Raw genomic sequence first — 24,546 nt, 5'->3', positions numbered from 1 at the left:
GGGTAAGAGTTTTTGGATTATCTGACTTGAAGTCTCCTCATGTTCAGATGGATTCCTCAACTGCATTTGCATTCATTGAACACAGCACATATTGAGACTATGCCAACTTTAGATCCTGCGCAATGCGATGAGAAGAAACAATATCCATGAGCAATTGCTTAAAGTGCATGACTGAGATTGCTGGTGACTGGAAAATATATTCCAGTAAACTGTTGATCTCTAGACCTAAATCTGCCTCAAAATTCAGACTTCACATAGTTGCCAGTACAACTGAAGAAAGAACGGTGTAGCTGCTGAATATACAACAATTTCCATAGTAGGATGAACATAGACTGTACTATGCTTTCTATGAAGGAAAGTATTTATATTTGCTTCTGCAGATTTCGCATTGTCAAAAGTGTGTTTGACTGAACATATATGCATGAGATACCACTTGGATGATAAATGGCTCCTAATTTCCTAATGTGACTTACCATGAGGAATAATTATTTCTTTAGATGAAATATTCCATCTTTCATTTCTAGTGAAATGGTACACAGACATGCATCTGAAGGCCTGATTAATGGATGAATGAGTTGTATTCCATATTGACAAGAATGATCTCCTCTCATATAAACTTCCTATACGTTTTATACCTTTATTTTCAATTAAGAACCCTTTGGAAGGAAAAAAAAAATGGTAAAAAGAACATGAGTTTTCCCCCTACATTCCTTCCTATAGCTATAACTATTTAAATATGTTCATGAAAGCAAACTGTATAATGCTTAATTAAATAACCAAAATAATATATTTATCATTTTTATTTATAAAACACCTTAAGAAGCAGGTAGTATTCAGCAATTGCATCCGAAGATTACAAATATTGTGTGGAAATTTATAATCCCCAAAGACATCACAGTAAGAAGGTGATCAGAAAAAGCAGAAGTTTAGATTGGTTTGATAAAAAATAGATATATTCTAAAAGAGAAGTATGGAAGCTGCAGCTTTTCAAAAGTTTTTGTATTACCATATTCCTCCCCAATAACCATGCTAGCTGAAAGAGATGCCAGATGGAAAGATTACAGGTCCCTGTCCTATTCCTGAAGAACTTGATACCTAAATTTAGTGGTTGTGCTCTTGTTTTATACTTGTCATGCCAGGTAGAACAATAATTTGCATTACCTTCAGATTTTTCATTCAGAATCTCTTCACCCATGTACCATATAAGTTGTGGCTTTGGATATGCCTTCTTTATCACACATGTAAAATTTGCCTAAGAGAAAATAAAAAGAAATCAAATCAGCAGTTTGAATTTGAAGTTATTCTTTTCCTATTTATCCTAAAGCTAAAATACTTTATTCTATATCTGCTTCTGGATAAAAAGGTTAGAATTTGACACTACCTTGGAGAATAACAGTGTGACATTCCTTAAATTAAGAATAGAGATGGTCTCTTATTCAAAGCACAGTCTGTCCAACTGTTGGTTTAAAGACTAATGGTTAGCAGCTCTTTCCTCCTATAGGGTTGCACAGTTGTCTATGATGGGGAAAGTTGGAACTTAGAAAATGACCTTAGACCCATACTTCACAGAGGACAGAGTGGTTCACTGCTACTCATGTTGTGAATTGTAAAACTTTTTTGTAACACCTGAAAGGGTTTTTTTTTTGTCTGCGCTCAGTCATTGCTGACCCTGCAGTGACTGCTTGGACGAGTCCTTGCAGTTTTCAAGGCAACTGTTGTTTGGAAGTGGTTTGCCAGAGCCTCCTTCCTAGGGCAGAGCCCAGCTGGCGAGCGCAGGAGGCGGGGTTTCCGTTGCTTCATGTCCTTTTCGGGTGCGCACGGTTTTTCACGCTTACCGGCAACTGCGCCCAACTCCTTTTTTGCAAGGCGCCGCCAGCATTTTTCCTCCCACCGGAGTGAGAGTCCCCATTTATCTACTCACGTAAGTTTTTGAACTGTTGGGTTGACAGGAACTGGGGAGGAAACAGGAGCTCACCCTGTTTTAACGCGAAGGCTGGACTCGAACCGTTGAAGCGTCGACCATTTCTGGCCGGCAACTTTCAGCGTCATTAAGCCGCTGCGCCACCGCGTCCCCGAAAGGGGGTTATGTCCAACATATATTTCATAGAATCTTAGAATTGCAGAGTTGGAAGGCATCACATTGATCATCCAGGCCTAGCCTTTGCAATGTGCAAGAAAACCAGTTAAAGCAGGGTTCCTCAACCTTGGCAACTTTAAGATAGGTGGACTTCAATTCCCAGAATTCTGGAAGTTGAAGTCTACCCTTCTTAAAATTGCCAAGGTTGAGGAACCCTGAGTTAAAGTATCCATGAGAGGTGGCTGTCCTGCCTCTTCTTAAAAACCTCCAGAAATGGAGAATTCATAATCTCCCTAGATAGGCTATACCACTGTTGTGCAGATCTTACCTTCAGGAAATTTTTCCCTTAACTAGTTAAAAGCTCATGTTACATTTAGGATATACCCAATGGCTACAGGTTTTTTCCTCCCATTTTACAATTAATGGTACATTTTTATAGGCTCACCCTTGCAAGGAAAGGAGATTCAATATTTGTCTTTCAAATTGTATTTGTTTTATCTTTACCCCATCATCATCACTACCTCTACATACAGAGAGAGTTGAGTAAAAACTCCATTGCTGTCAACAAGGCTCTTTCCTTAAAGGTTTGTAACCACATAAGAAGGCAATTATTGAGGGAAAAAAAATCACTGCTGTGGAAGGATGTTGTGAGCATCTCTCTCCCATGTGTATATGGGAAGCATTAAAAATAGGACCTAAATTCAGGCTTGCCACCTAATCCTTACTTCAAGCAATTAATCTTCATTTAGGATTAAAAGGTATTGCTCTTTTGTTAGTAAGGAACACAATTTATTATTTTTGCTTTACACTGAGAGCTGGGCAAAGCAGGGCTCTGATTTAAACAGATAGGATACAGGAGAAAATGGTGTCTCTGCTTTCACCTGTCTTCAGTTTGATGGCCTGGGTTAATCCCTCTGATAAAGAAACAGTCTCCTTTATTACATGCCCACCAAAGATGGTAAAAAGTCCTTTCTTGTTGTTCACATTTCCAACATATATTTGAAACAAAATCTGAAAATGAAATTTTGGACTTAAATACATATATTAATCCAGAAGATTTTGAAGGTTAATATACAGTCAAAACCAGAGACTTTTCTTTTGGGACTGATGGATAAACAATTGGAAAAAGCTCATGGACCTTCGTTTCTATATATGATAACTGCAGCTAGATTTATATATGCTCAACGCTGAAAAGATTCAACATTACCTACAATGGAAGAATGGATGGTGAAGTTGATGGAGTTAACTGAGATGGCAAAATTGACAGTTTTGCTTAGAGGAAAAAGCATTGATTAACTTTAATGCCAATTGGAAACTCCTTTTGGACTTTTTGCAGGAAACAGGAAAAAAATGAAAAGTATGATTCATGGATTTGATGATTAAATTAATAGATTATATAAAATATGTATGTTAAGATGTAATTTTAGAGTAAGAGGTTATTATATGATTCATTTATATTTGTTGTATAAGAAGTTGGAAGTTATTTTTGTATTTCCTTTTTCCTCTTTTTCTTCTCTATTTTCTACCACTTTTGTTTTATTTCTTTATTTCTAACTTTCTTGCTGTCTACTCTTCTTCTTCACTATTAGTTCTTGTTAGTTTTTATTATTTTGCTTTTTAAAAGCTAATAAAGTCCTTAAAAAAAAAAACCCAACAGTCTCCTTTGAGGTGATTTCATGGACACACCCCTTTGGGTAATTTGTGGTACTGTGATTACTGTTGTTGTTTTATGTTCTAGCTGGGCTTCCTGCATTATGGGATTTTGAGCTGCTTTATTATTATTTTAAGGCTTTCAGTGTTTTCTTTAAGAGGTTTTGTTTTGTTTTTAACCATTGCACAATGGCTTTTACTGTAATTTTCAAATTGTTTGTATCCAAGTCTTGGGCTTGCTTTTATCAGTGAAAAGTAGTTTGCAATCCCAACAAATCTGGACAGCTAGAATATTTAAAAGCTCATTCTTTTCCTGTTCATCCCTATCCATCTGGTTACCTCCACCTCCATGTCCCTTCTGAAGTCTCCACCTTCATGTCCCTATTCACCACAACCCATTCTCTTGTTTTTTTATATAAATTTTTATTACTTTTTAATTAATAACAAAAAAGAAAAACAAAACACAAAGCACAAAAATAATAATAGACTATCAAGAAGAAGAAGAAGAAACATTAAAAAGTTTTATTACAACCTATCCTCTTGTAATGATTGAAGACAGTATATAAGTAAAGGCTTGCATGCATAAATAGATACATAATCATGAAAAAAAATTCAACTAGTTTGAATGAGACAAATTTTTGCAGATGTTAAATCTGACCACCTGCCCCATAATCATCTTGACTATTTCCTGCAGAGTTGCATGCATACCCAAGCCACATAAATACCAGTATTCAGATAATTCATAACAGGAAGGAAATGAAGAACATTGTTGGGGTTCTGTCTGACATGTGGTTTTGTTCTTGCTGAGAGAGAGCAAGTCTCATTCTTGATGTTTATGAAGTAAAATGTTACTGCTTAGGTAAAGATGGAATATCAAGGAAACTGTCGCTATAATAGACATGCTCACTAAATCTGTGTAATATTTGGTTGAGATGTCCAAGATACAAAATATAGATATGAGAGCATAAAATATTTCCATTACTTTTACATAGTATAGAACCACATTTTAATTCCTGTTGACTATGTAAATAATTACATTTTTCTTCATGGATTCTGAGGTTCTTCATGAAAACAATGGTTAACAGGAGAGAGAGAAAGGAATAATGGTATGTGAATCCCAAACTTGCATTGGGTACCAAAGCAGCATTTAAAATGTCAGTCCCTGTGTTGGAGCATAGCTAACTCTGGGGATTTTTTAAATACATGCTTAGCTCAGAATTCTGCAAAGAAGAATTTAGAGCTAAATTAGAAATGGTTCTTATCAACCTAGCTCTATCAAGAATAGGACACAACTTACAAGAGTCTTCTTATAACATTATTCTGATTACCAATAGCACTACAAGTCTATCTTAGCAAGCAAGCAAGCAAGCAAATAAATAAATAAATTCTAAACTCATGTATTTACCCACTATTACTCAAACTAAGAATTAATTTACCAAATATATAGGTGGCCATTTAAACAGGCTGTTTTCAGATAGGAAGAGAAGCATACACATGCAAGCATTGCAACCACCATGATAGACTTCTGTCCTTTCACTTTCATTTTTCCTTTTTAGGACACTGTCAGTAGAAGGACTCTTATTTCTTCCTGGTTCTTTTTCAGCCAAGTACAAACTCTTGACTTAGTGGGAAAACATGTTAGGGACTTATAACTCTAAACTCCTCACTTCAACTTTCCTGGTAAACCTTTGTTGTTATCCCTGTTCCCTCATTCAGTGAGTTTACTTGCTGGGACCTGGTTTGCCTTATATTCCTTTTGCAGTCTCTTCTTACTCACCAGGAAGCCTGGTGGTATAAAGGATTAATTTCTAAAGAGTGGGAGAGATTTTTAATGGAAAACAACAATATCAAGTTTCATACCAAAATACCACCATAATTAAATTCTAGAGCAGGATTTCCCAAATTGTGAGGTGTACCTCCTTTGGGGAGGCGCAGACAGAGTCCAGGGAAGGTGTGAAGAACCTTTTAGCTACATTGTTACAAGGGAGGTGTGATGGCAAAAATTTTTGGAAACCCTGTTCTAGAGCATCCTGAGACAGAAAAACAGGATGTTTTCAATGGAGGAAACTTTTGAGAAATCGGAGGACAAGTTTCAGAAAAATATGTAAAAATTATTGTTATGCAAAATGTACAAAAGCTTTTGTCAATATTAAGGAGGGAACACCTAAATTGGGTGTGATACACTTTCTCCTGAAACTAGAACAGCAATAATAATAATAATTTAATATTTAATAATTGGGTAGTTCTAAGGTTTGATGTTTTGAAAAATGCTCAGTTCGTTTATAAAGTAGTTTAAAACATTTAAAACTAATTTTGGGGATATGATAGAATTGCACAAACATTTACATGAATTAACTCACCTTTCCTATGGAATCTGTGTGGAGCACAATGCAGATTTCTGGTTTTGCTGTCGCACAAAAACAAAAACAAAAAACAAATGTTTCAATTAATCAGACAGGAACTAATTCAGCACAATGACCTATACAACAAACATTGGTTTATTTTATAGTTGAAAATATCAATCTGTGTTCATAATAATAGAACATAGATGAAATCCATATCTAAAGAGTATGTGATATCAGGATTTCTTTCAATAACTCAATATCCTGTCTGCTTAGTATACATTATACTAGCAAATATCAAAAATATCTGTGATCGGTCCACCCTGTGGTTTCCAGTTCTTATTGTATTATTGCCTTGAATGACTAGCCTCTTATTATTTATACTTTTACTAATATCATCCCTTTTCACCCCTATGGGTGCTATGTGTCTTCCTCAATCTCAGGTCCTCTACCAGAGGCTTGTGAGTTTGAGGGTTCTGCACAGTATTTTAGCTGTTCCTAGCACTGCACTCTTCTGCACAGAGAGCTCTGATGTTGTTCCTGGGATCTGTTGGAGCTGACCCTCTTTCCCTTTATGGCAGGAACAAGCAAGCATCTACACAAGTTATGATTCCTGCCTAAACTTACATTTGCACTTACTAGCTAATTAGCACATGCTTGTCAACATTATAAATGTTCTAATAACTTTCTAATAGCCTTTTGATAGTTGCTTGCATAGATCCTGACACCCATATAGTCTGTAGCTTGGCAGGTTTGATGACTGATAGGACTTTCCATGTTGTGGGGAGGCAGGTGATTGGTCAGTAGTTTGATGGTGCTATTCCCTTGTGTGTGTCTTTCATGATCAGCACTGTCCTTCCTTGTGTTAGACAGCCTGGGTGGGAGCCTGTTGCTAACAGCTGGTTCTTCTGTACTATTAGACGTTCATTCATTGCTGCTAGTTTCTTTAGTCAGTAGATATGGATCATGTCCAGCACTGATGCTGTCCAGCTCTTCCTGTTCTTGGCCCACTGATGGATCTCTGCTACTGTGATGGTGACTGGTTCCTGTTCTGGGATATTGCTGTGGTCTGCTCTCAGGTCTTATAGCCATTTTACACTGGTGTTATGTGTCTTCTCTTTCTCCCATATGTTCTTCCAGTACTGTTCAGTTTCTGCTGTTGGTGGCTCTGCTGTTACTGGGTTGTTGCACTGCAGTTGGGAGTACATTTTGGATGGATCTTTGGAGAACTGGGCATTTATCTTCTTTGCTTCTGCTTCTCTAATGTATCTCCTTAGCCTGGTAGACAGTGCTCTGAGCTTTTGTTTAGCAGTCTCTAGGGCTTCAGCTGGAGTCAGGCCCTTGTATTTTTTCAGTAGCTGAGACTTATCCTTAGTCTCTTCACTTTTCTGTAGTTCCATTAGCTGACTAACTTCTCTCTGAGTTGCCTTGATCTTAGCCTCCAACCTCATTTTCTGGAGGTGGGGGATATGTACTGCTGTTCTTGATCACGTAGCCAAGCATCTCCAGGATTACAGTGGCTGTAGTGTATACCCGTTCATTGGTTTGAATTATGGTAGTAGTAGGGTTTGCCATGAGGGCTCTATTGGCATCTTCTAGCATACTATCTGATGGTACTTCTCCACTGAGCCTTGGTAATCGGTCTCGAGGTTTGACTGTAGCTAGTTTATCCATGATCTTATGCCTCATATCAGCTGCTGTGCTCTGTAATGGAGGGGTGGCATTGACATTCCAGCTTCAGGTGTTACCTGCACATCCTGTGTTCTTCTGGGTATTCTTGAGTCCCAGATGTAATGTGTAGTTGGTCTACCTCAAGTTGTGAGAGCAGCTTCCTCTTCACCATGTTGAAGCATTGGGTAACTATCTGTTTCTCAGTGTGGATATAGGTCTTCTGTCCATCCATAGTTCCCTCATACATTTCATATATCCCCTCTCATTAGGTCTACTGTTGTAGTAGCATTCATCAATTCCAGGTTCTCTTGTCTAGTCCATGTATGGTTTGCCTTGTATGGCTAGCATCTGATTATTTGTACTTTTGCAAGTGTGTGTGTGTGTGTGTGTGTGTGTGTGTCTATATGTATGTACGTGTATGTATTCATTCATTACCAGCCTAGAAGCAAGACTTATTTCCTATTTGTAATGTGCATATGTGTGCATGCATTTGCCTATTTATATCACAATGTTATAGTAATTTTATTTATCCCATCAAGACCATTGGTTTCTGTATATGTATTTGCAGGATTTTCCAGAGCTTGCAAAATGCAGTTGCTCTTGGAGCACTGGAATCACTTTATTCTTAGTAAGTTATCTGAGTGCCGACTAAAAGTTGATATGCAATTTATAATGAACTGGCATATTTGGCAGTTAGAAGCTTCAAAATATTCAATGAAATATAGTTAAACTTCCCTTAAAGTAGGATTATACTGTACAATGTACAGACTGCTTTTTTGAGTTCACAATTTGCAGTGGTGGAACTTTCTGATCTAAATACAACCAGGTATGACCTTGCTTATCTTTTTCGTTATCTGTCAGAGTTGACTAGATAGTGGTATCTGCTGTGCCCCAGAAAGTTATTGCTGAATATAAAATTAGTGGCTTCCCAGTAACTATGGACATTTCTCAGTGTGTGCTTTCCCTTTTTTGTAAACTAAAAGCCAAATTATTCCTCTTGAAAGGGGAACCACACAATATATTAGGCACATACTTTATGGATTAGCAAACATGATCCAAAATAATATATGAATGATTGCACCATCAATAATCCCAAGAAAGAACTATCCAAAGATGAAATTTCTAGTACTATTAAAGTCCTTATGGAAGGATCAGATATTTCCATAGTAAGTCGTCCTTCCCTTTTGATCTCACTATGATTTTGTTTTCTTTCAAGATGAAGAATACCACCAGAGGGCAAGTGCTGACAGCATCTTTGCTTTTTCTTTGTTTCCCAATTTCCCCTTGTTCCTATTTCTTCCCACTTTTTCTAAATTTTCAGTGCACCATAGCACTCCCTTTTGCCTAAAACCAGTCTCTTTTAATGACTCTTGCTTTATCTTTTTCCAGCTAAACCTATGCAATCATTGCTCACAAGCCCCAGCTGAGCTGTATTTGGCTACAGGCTTAGCTCTATTTGCTAGTGGTGATCTATATTATTAACCTCCATTTTCAGTTTGTATGAGCTAATTGAATTCATTTTAGAACTTGATTGCAAGAATTGTAAGAAATAATCAAAACGCTTTAACTTCTTGTACTTCTCTCTCTATGAATAAATTACTTCTCTGTTTAAAGAAACTACTGCATCTGTATTTACTGGGTAAATTCAGATGCACTGTTGTCAAGATCAAATTCCGCAAGACGTGTGTATCAGATGTGGCAACATGATACTATTTAAATGAAGCCTAACAGAAAACAAAAACAGAGGCGAATAATAGCACCAATAAAAATCAACGTAAAGTTCTTAATCACCTTGAGAATAAAATCAGAGACTGATAATAATGTTAAAAAAATATTAACAGATTGTTTAAAAAGCATGGCAGACAAAAATATTCTTTTTTAAATGTAGATCACTTGAAATTTTCTTTAAAGCCCTATAGGTAGTCCTCAGGTTACGACGGCAATTGGGACCAGGATTGCCATTGCTAAGCAATGTGGTCATAAAGCGTGACATCATGCAATCACATTGCTTAGCTACAACAATCTCAGCAAGTCCTGGTTGCCATTGTAACCCCAAGATGCATGGGTTGTTAAGTGGGAAGTGGCAGGAGCCCCAGAAAAGGAGTGCAGGGGGTGTGGGAGGTGCCACAGGGGGGTGGGGGAGTCCAAGGGGCCCTGGGAGGGCCAGCGCAGACTGATGTGAATTGGGAGAGGCTGGGGGAGGCTTGGGAGCCCTGGCATAGGCTACATGTGAGCGCAGGAAGGTCACAGGGTGGCTGGTATGGTGTGAGTGTAGGAAGGCCAGGGGTTGGATGGTGTGGTGCAATGTGAGTGACGGTCACATGCAGCCCACAGGCTACAACCTGTGCATCTACATCTTATGTTAAGAGACAACATTGTGAAGGCTTTCAGAAGAAATGTTCTGATGTCGCATAGAAGAAGCCTAACAGATGGGTATATTGGGCAGCGGTCCTACATGACATCAGGAGCAAGGGCTATGCTGGGTCTCTGCTACCAATCTGAGGCATAGAAGCTCCTTTGCACAAAATGGAATGTTAAATACTGTTAGACTTAAGAAAACAACCCTGTGCCTCATTAGCATTTAAGAAAATCAAGTTGATCTTATAAAGTACAGCCATGTTCATTAAGTTTACCCCATTACTAATAGCTCCTCCTCACCAAATACTTTCACTTGAGTGGCAACTTCCTGAATTCTTCCAGGGAGATTGGCAATTGAACAGACAAACGTCTTGCCATCATCAATAACTGTCACTGGTGAAATCAATAATGCATCTTTTGAACTCATTTGGATTCTGTCCTTGTACACAGAGAGATAGTCTTTATAGTCTTGAAGGTAATAGGGCTGATTCCTGATTAGGATCCCTTCACTTCCATTTTCTTTCTGCTAGAAATGAGAGATATTTCAGTGATCTATTCCCATGTAAAAGCATGAATCATCGTCATTTCTTTCTTTTTAATGTAATAGAAGATGCTGATATAATAGGAATTGTACAACTGGAATGGGTGAATCACTTATTCCTCCTCCCTCTTGTAAGAAGAGCTGGCTATTAGGTAGCCTCTCTCTCTTCTCCACCACCGACATTTCGCCTTCTGTCTTAAGAAGAGTCCCTTTCTGTTATAAACTTCAGTTAAGGACCATTTCTCTTTTGTTACCTTATCCTGATAGAGATCAAGCCTGGGACTGCAGAATGAAAAAAAGGAAATTGTGTGTTTTTTTTTATTTCTTCCTCTCAGCAGCAATTACCCAGAATGTTTATTTTCTAAGGAAATAAGATAGCAAGCATCTTTAACAAAAGTACTAAATAGTCTGGGAATGCCATCTCTGACTGAAGGAGTGCAGGAAGTTTTTTTTTTTTTTCTGGAGAACTTTAAGTTACATGCATTTATGTGTGTCTCAGTGTGAGTCTCTCTGTGGGCATGCCCACAAACACACAGACCACACAAACATACAATAGGCAGTGATGATTTAACAGTTTCCAAAATCTCAAGCTTCAGAAGCTGTACAGGCCAAAGTGATGACTGATAATAGTACTTGGCCCCAATTAGAAATTTCCCAGACGTATTTTGTACCACTGAAGTTCCAAAACTTCAAAGGACAAATCAGACCAAATTACAGAATGATTTGATTCAGCAGTTTCATGTAATTGTTAAAACTGTATGGGGATAAAGTGGACATTTTCAGAACTCCAGTGCAAGGATAAAATATTCTAGTATCATCACCTAAAAATGCTTACCAAGGAAAACAGGAATCATAGCATTGCCAGCTCATGTACAAGGGTATCAGTGGCGGGTGGGGGAATGGTATGTGTCAACACCATCAAAATAGTAGGTATGACCAGAGTGATTTAAGCTCCAACCTTTTTTATGTAGATGCAATGCATGTGTGATGCACATTAAAAAGAGGGTGAGCCTTTAATTGCCTAGACAGACCTGTCATTTTGAAGCTGTTGACTCCCTTTTGGATGTCCAAGTCATGGCAGTGATATGATTGTATGCTAGAAAGAGTGGAGCTGGATTTTTGACCCCTTTAAATAATTGAGAAGGTTTAAAAAAACAACAACTAAAAGCCAGCTGGCTTCATTGAGGAAGTTTATATGAATTTGTATATCTCAAAATAATAATAATAAAAAATCTATCGAAACAGCTGTATCCATGTAGCACTAACATGCATGCTAGATAATTTATAGAAAGTATTTGTAGTAAACCTACTGAGTACTATCAAGACAAAGAACTGCAGTTTAGAATTGCATTTGTTTGAATATGAGATGCTTGGGTTCATAGCATACCCCTCCTGGACATGGATAATTTAGAAGCCACATGAGATCTCAAGATCCTCAAGACTACATCTCTCCAAAATCACACCCCTGAAACTTTGGAGCAAACCAGGTTTTAATGATACTTTTCCAGCCATTTTTAAAAGCAAAATAACAAATAAAATATATTCTGACAGGTTCAATGAAGCCACTTTGAATTTAGGGCTTTTCTCCCTTTATTTTATCTGAGAAAGTGTTACTTACCAGTAACCATGTTACAGAAGCATTCGCCAGGTTTATATGATGAGACGTACTGTTCAAGCATGGAATTTCCAGGGTCTGGTTTAGTAATGCTTGTAACACAGAATTCTTGTCATCTTTTATCACGCAGAAAAATGTAAAATAACAAAAAGAAGAATATTAAGTAGAAAACTCCAATGTACAATGCATGTAAAATTAGATTTTCCCTACTATGTTGGCTTAAAACGTGTTCATGGGTTCTACAAGTACTATTGCTTAATACATTCATCCTCATTGTGAAGATAGTGAGAATATTTCTCCAAAATAGGAATAGACTTTTTTGTGAGATGGAAAACAGTTCAGGGACAGTTAAATATAAGGACAGGTCAGTGGTTTCTTGAGATTTCAAGATCTGAAATTTTTGCCATAGAACAAACAACTTAAGTTTTGCAGCTCCTTCATCTGCTACAATAGATAACATTAGATCTGAGGATGTAACCAAAACTTATTCTAGGCTTTTATAAAATACATTTGTGCCACACAAAGGAGTGGGGGAATGAAAACAGGAGGACTTGCTCTTTAATTAAAGAATTAGAATTTATGAAACAACATTAGAGCACAATGGCACCATTCAGACATTATACATAACTCTAGCTTAGTCTAGTTAGTGCTACAGGGATGAACTTGGGCAGCATCAAAAATCCCCTTTCTTCCTCTGATGTGGTTGTAAAATGTGGAGTCCTTGGGGTTCTCTGAGCTTGGTTCTTTTCTTTCAAACGTCTCATTACCTAGCTAGGTAACATCTTCAGTGCTAAAATGGGATGGGGTTTGCTCTCTATTTATTTGCTGTGGCCTGCCTTGCCAGTGCTGGTAAGGGTGGGGGTTTTGTTTGGGTCCTCTGGTGGTTCTTTGATTGGCATATGTTTGCTGCTGGATTGTGTGCCTGGTGGTAACCTTTGCTTATCCATATTTGGATTTAGCTTGGTCTAAAATGCTACCTACCTACTACAACACAACTTACACAACCTACTACAACACAACCTATACAAGCTATGAAAAGGATCACACTGCCATACATCAGAAACGTCTCAGAAACCACCAACAGACTATTACAACCATATGGCATCTCTGTAGCACATAAACCAACAAAATCACTCCAAAATACCCTAAGTAAACCAAAAGACCCAGTAGCCCAAGAAGTAAAAACAGGAGTCATCTACAACATACAGTGTAAGGACTGTAACAAACACTATGTAGGACAGACAGGCAAAAGACTAGCAGAGCGCATCCATGAGCACCAACTAGCAGTCAGAAGACATTATGAAAATCCCTTAATCTCACAACACGTTGTTAGAAGGTTGGGACATGTAGACATTTTCGATATTGGGACATGTAGATATTTTAGATATTTAGACATTAATTTTTACCTTCTTGTATAACCTGAAGTAAAAACAGGCCCAGCAATATGCCAATATTCCCTTTCCTGTATGTATGGTTGACCTCACAGTGATTGGCCTCACTTTAGATTATCAAAAGGTTGAATTCTTGAGGATGTGACCCTCAACACTTCTTAATATCTCAAGGATGCCTTAATTGCTGTCCATTCATGTAAGCAGATAAACTGTTTTGATCTGATAGTCTTTTCCTGTTCAGATGACCCCTCACAAAGAAAGATAAGCGACCTCATTTCTTAGGGATGTAAATTGGGACAGCGCCTGGTGGACAATCAGAGTGATAAAGGATAGTTTACATATGGCTGTTAACACTCAAGGTGATAAGAAATTAGTTTACATACAGAAAGGAAGAACCTTAATCAGCACCAGAGAAAGGGGTCCTGGGTAAAGGGAGGAGTATGGATCAAGGTAACTGGCTTTGATTGGATCAGAAAAGTCATGACATCTTAATGTGGGTCTGAATGTAACGAAAGGTATATATGTGCTGTATGGAGGGGGTCCAGCCCGGCCGCCCACCTAACTGCATGTTGTCATTGCTTCTGCTCTTGGGTGAAGAATAAATCTCCTAACTTCATGCAACTTGTCAGTGTCTTTACTCTCAGCTCAGAAACGGACCTGGTAAGATAAATTTTCAATCTAACAACATGGACAGACTCAACCATAGTTTTAACTGGGAAACTGCCAGAATTTTAGACCAAGCTAAATCCAAATATGCAAGAGAATTCTTGGAAGCCTGGTATTCAGACAAGGCAGCAATTAACAGACACATAGAGATTAACAGCATCTACATATTATTCAAAAGAGACAAAAGACCAGAAGATCGCCTTACCAGCAATCAATCACCAGCAATCATCACCAGCAATCATCACCAGCAATCATCACCGAGATAAGCAGAGGTTACCACCAGGCACACAATCCAGCAGCAAACATATGCCAATCAAAGAACTATCAGAGGACCCAAACAAAACCCCCACCCTTACCTGCACTGGCAAGGCAGGCCACAGCACATAAATAGAGAGCAAACCCCATCCCATTTTAGCACTGAAGATGTTACCTAGCCAGGTAATGAAACGTTTGCAAGAAAAGAACCAAGCTCAGAGAACCCCAAGGACTCCAAAGCAGAAAGATGTATATCGGACCACCTATCAATTCCACTAGAATCTTTGCACAGTTACTGGCATCAGCTTGGTGTTCCTGAAATTTTATAATCAATCAAACTATGCCTGGCAATCAAAACATAAGTTGTACATATTACAATCAAAATTGTATTTATCAACTCTTTTTTTCTGAATGAATGCCTATGTTAGCAGGTCCTGCCTACTAGCATAAGACACAGACTTCCCAACAAACAGACCAAAAAATAGTACATCAGGTGAGAGCAGATGGTCACTGTATATTGCATAAATACCAGCACATTATCAATAACTTAAAGCAGAAATTAAAACAAGCCATGATTATAGAACCTATAAAAACATTAACAACTACCATCAAAACTGGCACACGAAAACAATCTGAAAAAAGAAAAAACAAAACTGAAAACCAAATTGCTGAAGCTAACCCAATAAGAAAACATGAAATTGAACTAGAATGGGGGGTAAATATCTCCAGCATCCCATAACTATCTCAGAACACAGCATTCTCCAGAAAGGAGTAAACTATAACACAGAAAATGCCAACCACCAGAATTCTTTCGAACTTTACAGCATCACTTAAAACAACTGGATCAATTGATGAGAAGCAAGAAAATGTATTACACCTCTGTTCAAATGGACACAGAACCACCTCAGGAAAGAATGACTGATCCTAAAAACATTAAAAACTAACCAAAAAAAAAAAAAACTTGGCAGATTTGTGTCCCCTTTCATAAACAACTTTAGCTAGGAAGCCTGCCTTCTCTGCTGCAGCACCTACCTTCTGGAAAGACATTTCCTGCCAGGATTTGGATTGCCCCAACACTACAAATGTTTAGATGATCTTTAAAAATTTGACTTTCCTCCCAAGCTCTGTGATAGACTGGTGTTGTGTCCACTTGGTGTGTAGATTTGTCTTGGTTATACGTGGTCCCCCGGTTATATTTGTTCTATGTAATGATATTATTTTCTCCCCTGGTTTTAGGTATTGTATTAGTTTTAATTGTGCACCACTCAGAGGCTGTGCTGAGTGGGTGACCTTTCTAGATTTAAATTATAATACATACATACATACATACATACATACATACATACATACATACATACTACCATTCTGTCCAAGTGCATCACTACCAGGGACTCCAATATACATTTTATTATTGTTTGTTTTGTTGTTTCATTCAATAGATATGGCTCCCCAACTTACAAATTATGACTCTGCCCAGGCAACATAGAATTAAAACCAGAAGCAAAACCAAGCCCGCCCCCCATAAAAAAATCATAAAAGAAAATGTAACATAACCCAGGCCTACCCATAGTTATTCAATTTCCAATCATTACAGATGGGCTCATTCAACATCCTGGCCAAATGTTCATTTTACTTAGGTATCTAATTGAATGCCTGGTTACAGTGACTCTAGATTCTGGTCTTAAAAGTCTTACAACATTTCTACTACCATCCCTAAATATTGCCAGACTTTAGAAACTCTTTTGCTCACAACTAGATCTCTAGTCCCATTACTGTCCTAATGCCCCCCCCCCCCACATTTCTAGCATTATCTCTATGGTTCCTGCATAGAATAAGAATCATTTTGAATCCTTGTTAGTTATAAGCTGATATCATTTGCAACAAAACATCTGGAACAGGAACACACACAACCAACAGAACCATAAAAGACATAATCTGTCTAAAAAGAGCTGGGCTGGACAATTTTTAGTATCCAAGGGTTGGCATTTATTGAGAGTATGCTCATGACATCAAGTGGGTAGAATAAATATAAAATAAAGGAGCACTTATAAAAACTGCAAGAATCCTTCCAAAAGGTTCTATTGTTTAAGGAAAATGAAAAACAGTAGCAATAACAATATAAAGAATAAAAATATTGACAATAAAATAATAATTGACTTGAATTATGGCAGTTCTGAGGGCCACATGCAGTTTATCCCTCTCAATTTAGAGTTATGCTACACTTCTTTTTTGTTTTCTCATTAAAAAAATATATTACTTACCTCTTTTCTTAACAACAAGATGTATTTTTGAGCTGCTTGTTCCGACTGGAAATGTGGTAAAGGTACATTCGTAGGAGCCAGAGAGTTCAAGTGTAACATTCTTCAGTTGTAGAATCCACTGATTGCATTCTAGGTTGTTTGCTATTGATTTAACTTCTTTGGAAGCCCTGCTGAAGTCGGTCCAACAATCATGGAAACCTTTCTCAAAAGTTGCTGAATTATTGTAAGCTACTTCAGAGTATTTTGTGCCGTAACTAGGGTTATATACAGCTATTATTCTTGATAGTCCATCAGTAAATTTAGACCACTGAATCTGTGTTACATATGTTTCCTTTTCTTGCAAGATGCTGCATTTTAGAGTCACATTACTACCAGCTGAGGCACAGATAGTTTCTTCATTCATAATTTTAACTGCAGAACCTCCTACAAATCAATAGAGTGGGTATATTATCATGGTCAGGTATAATAGTCATTGAACTATATTAGCCTTCCCCAGCTCAATGCTCTCATTGAAAAAACAAAACAAGCAAAACTGCTCCATCCCCTTTTATTTATTATTTATAATTTAAAACAGTTATAAACATTTAAAGTATATTGATGATTTTGGCTCTGAACAGAGAAAATAACTTCTGCAAATCTCAAAGGCCCAAAGTCACCCAGTTATCATGTGAAAGTATGACTAGAACCTGGGTCACCTTACTGCTAATCCAGCAGCTTAACCATTACCCCACAGTGCTAGAGATTGCATTGCCAAAAAGGGTAGAAGCAGGGAAAAAACTAAATGAAAATTAAATTATTTAAATGCAATTCACTGAAATATTTTTTCCCCTTTCTGTCACATTAAAATTTAAATCTGGTGGCAAACTATGCAGGTCCTTTGGAGGCACAACCAAGATTTTGAAAAGGAATACATGCAGCCCTGGAATCACAGGATTTGTACCCTTGATACAGGATTTGTACCCTTTTTGTTTTATTCTGGGCTCTACAAGTTGTGGTACTGAACCTTGATGGAAAATTTAAACAAGCAGGCATATATTTCTAAAAAAAATATTTAGAAAAACAGTATAAAAAAGGCTGGAAACTCAAAGGATGGTGTATTTTGTTCAGCATCTTGGTTTCTGGAAGCTGCTCTACTTTTGTCAGAACTAGGCACAGGCAATTCTTCCTGAAGTATTTTTGGTGCATATGGAGGATCAAAGCAAACAACACAACAGGGCATTAAGAATAAATATTTTAATACTGAACTTTTATTAATAGTTTTATTTTATTTTATCTCAAAATGTGTTGCAACTCTGAGCATTTTCATCTTTCAAGTTTCATCTTTTTATTATCAGGCAAAGCTGTTAAGACTGGCTGGCAGAAGTCTGTTTGGTCTGTATTTAGGCTAATAATCCTATGTGGAGACTCAGCTGGTTACACTCCCTGTTTGGCTGCTCATGCATGAGGAGGAGGAGAAATCAGACTTAACATCAAAAACATTTTTCTTGCATTGACATAGGTCACGTCCCACCAGGATGGTCTCCTGCTCGTGCTCTGCTAAAGTGCATTGTCTGGGGGAGACATTGTGTGAAATTCACTATAATAATGCAGTTAACTCGGATGGACAGTTCATATTCTCATTTGTAAGACATTTTCTGTAGCATTTAGAACAAAAGCTACATAGGCAGGGGTGCCAAAAATAATCAACAAATAATTCAGTAAATACTCCCTGGGGTCAAGCTTTGTTCCTGATGACTTCCTGAACTTGCCCATGTAGTTCCTTGACAATACAGAAGTGGTTTTGTCTTTGCTTCATACAGAATGTTTTCTTTTCTTTTTTCTTTTTTCTTTGAATTTCCTAGATAAGCTGATAGACGGGAGTGCCTTATTGTATCCCATCCAGGTATTCATCAGGTCTAACCTTGCTTAGCTTTTTCAGTTATTTGCTTCTAATAATGAGCCAATAATGCTTCCATTTTATTTTTAATTAAGAACATTTATAATGTAATCCCGCAGTACCAACAAACCTTTAATCCGTCAGTTTTTAGAAAACTCATAATGGAACTAAACTGATATAATTCTTATAAGAACAAAGATCTTACAAGAACAAAGATCCAGCACTTTGAGCCACCCAAGAAATAGAATTTTATATTTAAAACTTAAAGGAGACAGTCACCATGCACACTACTTTGTGCTCTAACAAGAAACTCTGAATGATAAAACAAGTTCATAAACCTAGACATCATCATTTTATGGAAAGAAAACTAACTTACCTCTGAGGACACATGCTAGGATGAGTAAATAAGATACCTGAAATCCCATCTTCCTATTGTATATAAAAAATACTGTTAATAACAGTCTGTCTCAGTATTCAACAACTGACAGACTCATCTCTTCAACAGTGAGTATGCTTTTTGTACTTTCTTTTTCACAGGTTTGAGAAGAAACATGCTTACAGGAAATGAAACCACTTGCTGAGGGTTTTTTTTAAAATTGTATGTGCATTTGGCCTTTAAAAAATGAATAAATAAAACCTCATGCTACAATAACTTGTCCTTCTGCCCAAATATTGTTGACGCATTGAGTTTAAGACTTCAGTTCTCAGAAGAACATTTGACAGCAGCCAATGACAATTGACAGTAGAAGTAACAGTTCTTTGCAAAATATATGGACTGATCAGTGATATAAGATGCATGATGACAATGTGATACTTGGTCATTACTGGTGCTCCTTCCCCCACCCTGCCTTTCTATGTTATAAATTCAACATTAGATACCTGAGTCTACAGCTAGATCTAGACCATGGTGACTGTCTGGGAAAGCATGATGCAAACCTTGCCTTTACTACAAAATTACTAAGCATGCCTAGGCAAGATACTCTCTTTCACCTCAACTCTCCTCCCCATAAATAAATATAACAATAATGTATTAAACTTGTATGCCACCCGACTCTCAACAACTCTGAGTGGATGAATATGTCTATTCATAGCAGGTACTTAAATTAAGGAAAACTTTACCAGCAAAATATAATGAAGACGAATTTCTTAGGCCACTTTAGGGTGTGATTATCCATTTAGTGTATAGCTAGCAATGATTGTTAGGAAGTCTGTATACTACCTTCGGGGATCAGAGATAATGTTCATATGAGTAAAAACAAAACAGACAGAACATCTGGCCACTGGTGGACATGGACTGCGTAGGTTTTGGGTCTCATCTGGCAATCTCATTCTGACCTGCTGGCCTATTTTAAATCATTAGCTGTTATATTATAGGGTATTATTTTTGTGGCACAGCTGTCTGTTTCCTGCACTGCTTTCTTCAGATCTCTTCCCCTTACCCCTTGTCTCTTATCTGGAGGAAAAGAAAGATCAAGAAGTCAGCATAAACCACTATCTACATGATTCACTAGAAAAATAGCATTGTCACAGTTGTATCGATTCTATAACTATTCATCACAATTGAACATGACAGCACACACACCACATGGTATACGCCATGAGCACAAATGGTTTGATCTGTCAGTCTCAGTAGCACTGAGGTCATAAGTTCCTATCCTCAGAGAGGCATGCTAAGAACCATTATTCTTCTACATTGGCTTTGAGTGGACCATATATGCTGACACTTGTCATACCACTGGGAATTCACAAGTCAGTGAAGATAAGAGAAGAAATTCCACTGTGGTGGAGTAGCTTAATTTATCCTGCTCAAGCTGAGGCACACAGGATAAGTAATTACTTAGACGTGAGATGAAAGAAACCAGCAAGAGGGAATTTTGAAAAGTACATTTTGGATTGCCTGTAATATCTTTTTGCCCCAACGCTTCCTTGCAACAGTCGTGAAAGTGTAGCAGTATCTCTCATGTAACAGAGAACACAGAGTTTATGTGTACTCCCCCCCTCTCCTGACATTGCATTTCCTTCTGATACTGCAACATGTGTGCAAATATAAAGTTCCAAAAGCTCTTTTATTGTCACATTGTTGCAAATGCTGAATTTGGAATTATCAGTGAAACAAGGTCTTGTTTGTGTGTCTCCATGCAATGGAATAAAGGGTGTAATAAGCAATAGATCCAATCCCAAAAACACTTGGTTTCTGATGTCACAGAACTCAGAGGAACATTACACTTTCCCCTCTGGAAGGTTTCGTAGTTTTGGCTATTCTATGTCTCCTCCTCAAAGTAGTTTTGTTTTCACTTCCATTCCTTCCAAACTCTATTTTATCCCTCTTCCATTAACTGATGTTTTACGTGTATGGTTAAAAGCTAACTCTGGATTTCAGGATGGCTAACAGCAAGGACAAGCTATCTTTTATTTCCTGCATCCTGCAACTGACCATAACAATGCTAACAGTTCTTGGTTTGGATTAGCTGTCCTAACATGTCTAATTAGAGAGGCTTCACAATCAAAGTTCACCTCCACACTACTTCTGCAGGTTTAGGGAGTGAAAATGGTATTTTCACTCTGGAAGTGCTCTGTGAAAGAGTGATCCATTAATTATTCAGTTTATATTCAGATTACCCCCACTAACAATAAATTAACTGGGCAGTCAGTAGGCTCCTACTGTAGCTTTTATCCAGCCATCAATTTAGCACTTACATGTTTTGGTAATGGTATTGCTAACATTCAAGTCTGCATGTTTTTATGATAACTTTTTCTAATACCTACTGAATATTCCAAAGAATATACTTGAATATACTTGAAAGAAGTTAGATAACATTTCCTTTCCTTTTTGTTTAAGGATCTTACTAAGCTATACATTAAGGCCATAATTTTGTTTTCATGTTACCATGAGGTCCTACTATAACCATCGCTTGAGGATTTGGGAATCAATTTCTGTAGTTTCTAACCATAAAATATCACATGTTTTCTCCCTAGACTGGTAACAGTGTGTAGCTGAACTTTTTAAAGCTTTCATCAATTCAGCATTGTTATTTTAAAATGCTGCAACAAAAAATATTCTGCAGATAATTCAATATCTTGAAAGATTATTACCCTTTTGAATTTCTCAGCATTTACTGCTGCTTCCCCGAAAGCAGTACTAAAGAATTGCCAATAGGTGGTGATACAATATCATCCACTTTGCATTACTGCAAATTGCTCTCCTGGTATACATTAACTTTGCCCACATTTTAGAGAACAGTGACAGGACTTTTTCAGTTATTTTCTGTGGATGTTTTTTACTTCCAGAAAAGTAATTCTGAATTTTTTGAAAAAAATGCTTACCTCTCTTTTATCTTCTATTTAGGGATCACGTGGGGTAGAGCTGGGAAGACAAGGGCACTTACAGTACGTTGATTGCCATACAGTTCTTTTTCAACAATTATGGTTAAGTTGCATCTAAGAAGATCCCAGAAGGTCAGGCACAATAAAAGAAAACCTGAACTCTAGGGACAGTTTCAACTGTTTCCAAAGAAAGCTTTTTCTGAGAATTTGGCAAAAGCTGTTCCTGCTTGAGGCAAGAAATTATTCCCTTGCAGACAGATGTGCCCTAAACATGCTCGGCAGAAACTCAACTCCTCACTGAAATTGGGGAGAAAAGAGGATACTTTGAAATGGAAATGATATTAAATGATAAGTGTTTTTTTTTTTTAAAGGGTACCCTAAGAACCTAAGCGACTTAGTTTAATATCACTGTTTAAGTTGTATTAACTATCTGTTCATATGGTAACCATCTTTTTCTCTCTGTACTTTTATTTAATTACTATCATCCATCCAAAGTACATAACCACATATCTGCATTTAACACACATACAAACAGACTATATGAAACAAGCCTACAAAATATGGAATGAGAAAAATGAGGACAACTGGATTAAAAGACATTTGAAGCAGCGATAGGTGGAATAACAATGTCACCCATGAAAAAGAATTACTTATACTACACCACACACAAACACACCCACACACACCAGAAAGCCCTAAATATAAATATGGGTGAGCTCCAATAATTTCTCAGCAATTCTAAGTAATTTGCTCCCTTGCCACTGGGTCTCACAGGTTTTTCATTCATTATTCTGCATGTGGGCAGCTAAAAGATTTATTTATTTATTTGTTTGTATTTCAAATTTAGATACTGCCCATCTCACAAAAAGTGTACAGTAATAATAATACACTGGATTGTAGCTGACTCTTTATACCTCTCAGATGGAGAGGCAACATAGCCTACTCTGTAAAGTTTATTATACTTGAGGCGATTCCCTACAGATTCAACAATTTTTTGTACCCTTTGGAAAACAAAATTACTACTAGGTTAATTTCCTTTCTAGATCAACATTTATCTTTAGATTCTGATCACTATATATTCTAATACATTCAGGACTAGTATAATTTATACCTGCAATCATCTAATTTTAATCTATAACTAATGGAAAAAAATAAATAACAAATAGCAATCACATTTATAAAATAACACAATCTATTTGACATCAGTCACCACTATCATGACTGTGAGTCTTAACACAGCCACTTAGCCTGTTGTATTTGTATTTTATATTATGGTGCTAGACAAAGCAACAATAAAGAAAAACAACATGAAAGGATCAACAAAATGTCAGCATATGTTGAGCATCACTGTGTTTCCCTCTAAAATTTAAAATATCCCATAGCACACCTGTGAGTTTGCTGTGGACCACTGCCACTGCAATGCAGTCTGGGAACTGTGGGATGCCATGAAAAAATTACTGAGACACTAAGAGCACCATGAACTGAGAAATTTGGGAACTTGTGGGTTAACTCTGTTTCTCAAACAGCCTTAGTGGTGAGGGATGCTGATTACAATAGTGGTTTAGCAATATCTAGATCAGGATTCCTCAACCTTGGTGACTTGAAGATGTGTGGACTTCAATTCCCAGAATTCCCCAGCCAGCCATGCTGGCTGGGGAATTCTGGGAGTTGAAGTCCACACATCTTCAAGTCACCAAGGTTGAGGAACCCTGATCTAGAGGGTCACAGATTCTGAATGGTGAGTTGCTAGAAGGTTGAAGTTGGATAGGCAAAAAAATCTGCCTGAAGACTTGCAGCAGGTGTTGCTTGCCAAAATTGTCAATGCGGTTTCCTCCTATACATGAACTCTGTATTTTATTTCTTAAATTAATTCCTTTATTTGATGTCTCTGTAATCAAGTGAATTCAGCGGTTGTCATTGTGCTTTTAACTCAGCTTTGCACACACTGAAAACAAGTTCCCAGACTTCTCTTCCTTGGACTAAAATTAGCAAGTTAATTCCACTTTTCTCCTGACATCTTGCATTTCAACCCTCTGTACTTTTGGGGACTGTTCTCTGAATGCTCTCTAGTCATTAATCATCAGAAGTTGTCAAGCCTAGACAACAGCTTGATTTAGTAGAAAGCAGGGAATAATATCTTTCTTCTCTTTTTCTACCATTTTATTTCTAAACATTTTTTCTCACTATTTAGTAAAGGAAATATACTGTTTTCAGTGCCCCAAATACAGATTACAGCTAGGATCCTCCTCCAACCTAATATTTACCTCAAATACCCTAAATTTCCATGGGTGGGAATTTTTGAAACTGATGTCCATCCTGTTTGGAAAAGGCTACTGTACAGTCTGGAAAGAATTTTGTGGTTCATTGAAGCTGTTGTATTCAACAGTAAGAAACAGGCTTTAATCAATTCAAATAGTGTTTAGGTTAATAAAAGTGAATTACAGGTCAATGCATGGTAGCCATTTTGTGAATAAGCAAACCTCCTCTCCATGGCACCATTTTGTTAGAACCTTACAACA

The 24,546-nt window shown here is 37.3% G+C and overlaps 1 protein-coding gene across 1 annotated transcript in view; it reads right to left on the bottom strand.

The window, feature by feature from the left end:
• Positions 1-19,206, bottom strand: part of CD96 (CD96 molecule) — a 33,816-nt gene extending 14,610 nt beyond the window's left edge. The window contains exons 1-7 of the mRNA XM_025163829.2: positions 19,080-19,206; positions 16,828-17,250; positions 12,258-12,370; positions 10,399-10,624; positions 6,088-6,134; positions 1,162-1,252; positions 474-656 (exon numbers count right to left, since the gene is read on the bottom strand). Coding sequence (XP_025019597.1) covers positions 474-656; positions 1,162-1,252; positions 6,088-6,134; positions 10,399-10,624; positions 12,258-12,370; positions 16,828-17,250; positions 19,080-19,128 — 1,132 coding nt within the window. The 5' untranslated portion in view covers positions 19,129-19,206. The remainder of the gene's footprint in view (positions 1-473; positions 657-1,161; positions 1,253-6,087; positions 6,135-10,398; positions 10,625-12,257; positions 12,371-16,827; positions 17,251-19,079) is intronic.
• Between the last annotated feature and the right edge of the window lie 5,340 nt (positions 19,207-24,546).

This window comes from Python bivittatus, unplaced genomic scaffold, assembly GCF_059951505.1.
Source record: "Python bivittatus isolate LINGU-HERP-01145 unplaced genomic scaffold, Pbiv_v1 ctg000350_np1212, whole genome shotgun sequence".
In the NCBI taxonomy this organism is placed as follows: domain Eukaryota; kingdom Metazoa; phylum Chordata; class Lepidosauria; order Squamata; family Pythonidae; genus Python; species Python bivittatus.
This window is presented reverse-complemented; position numbering and strand designations above follow the sequence as displayed.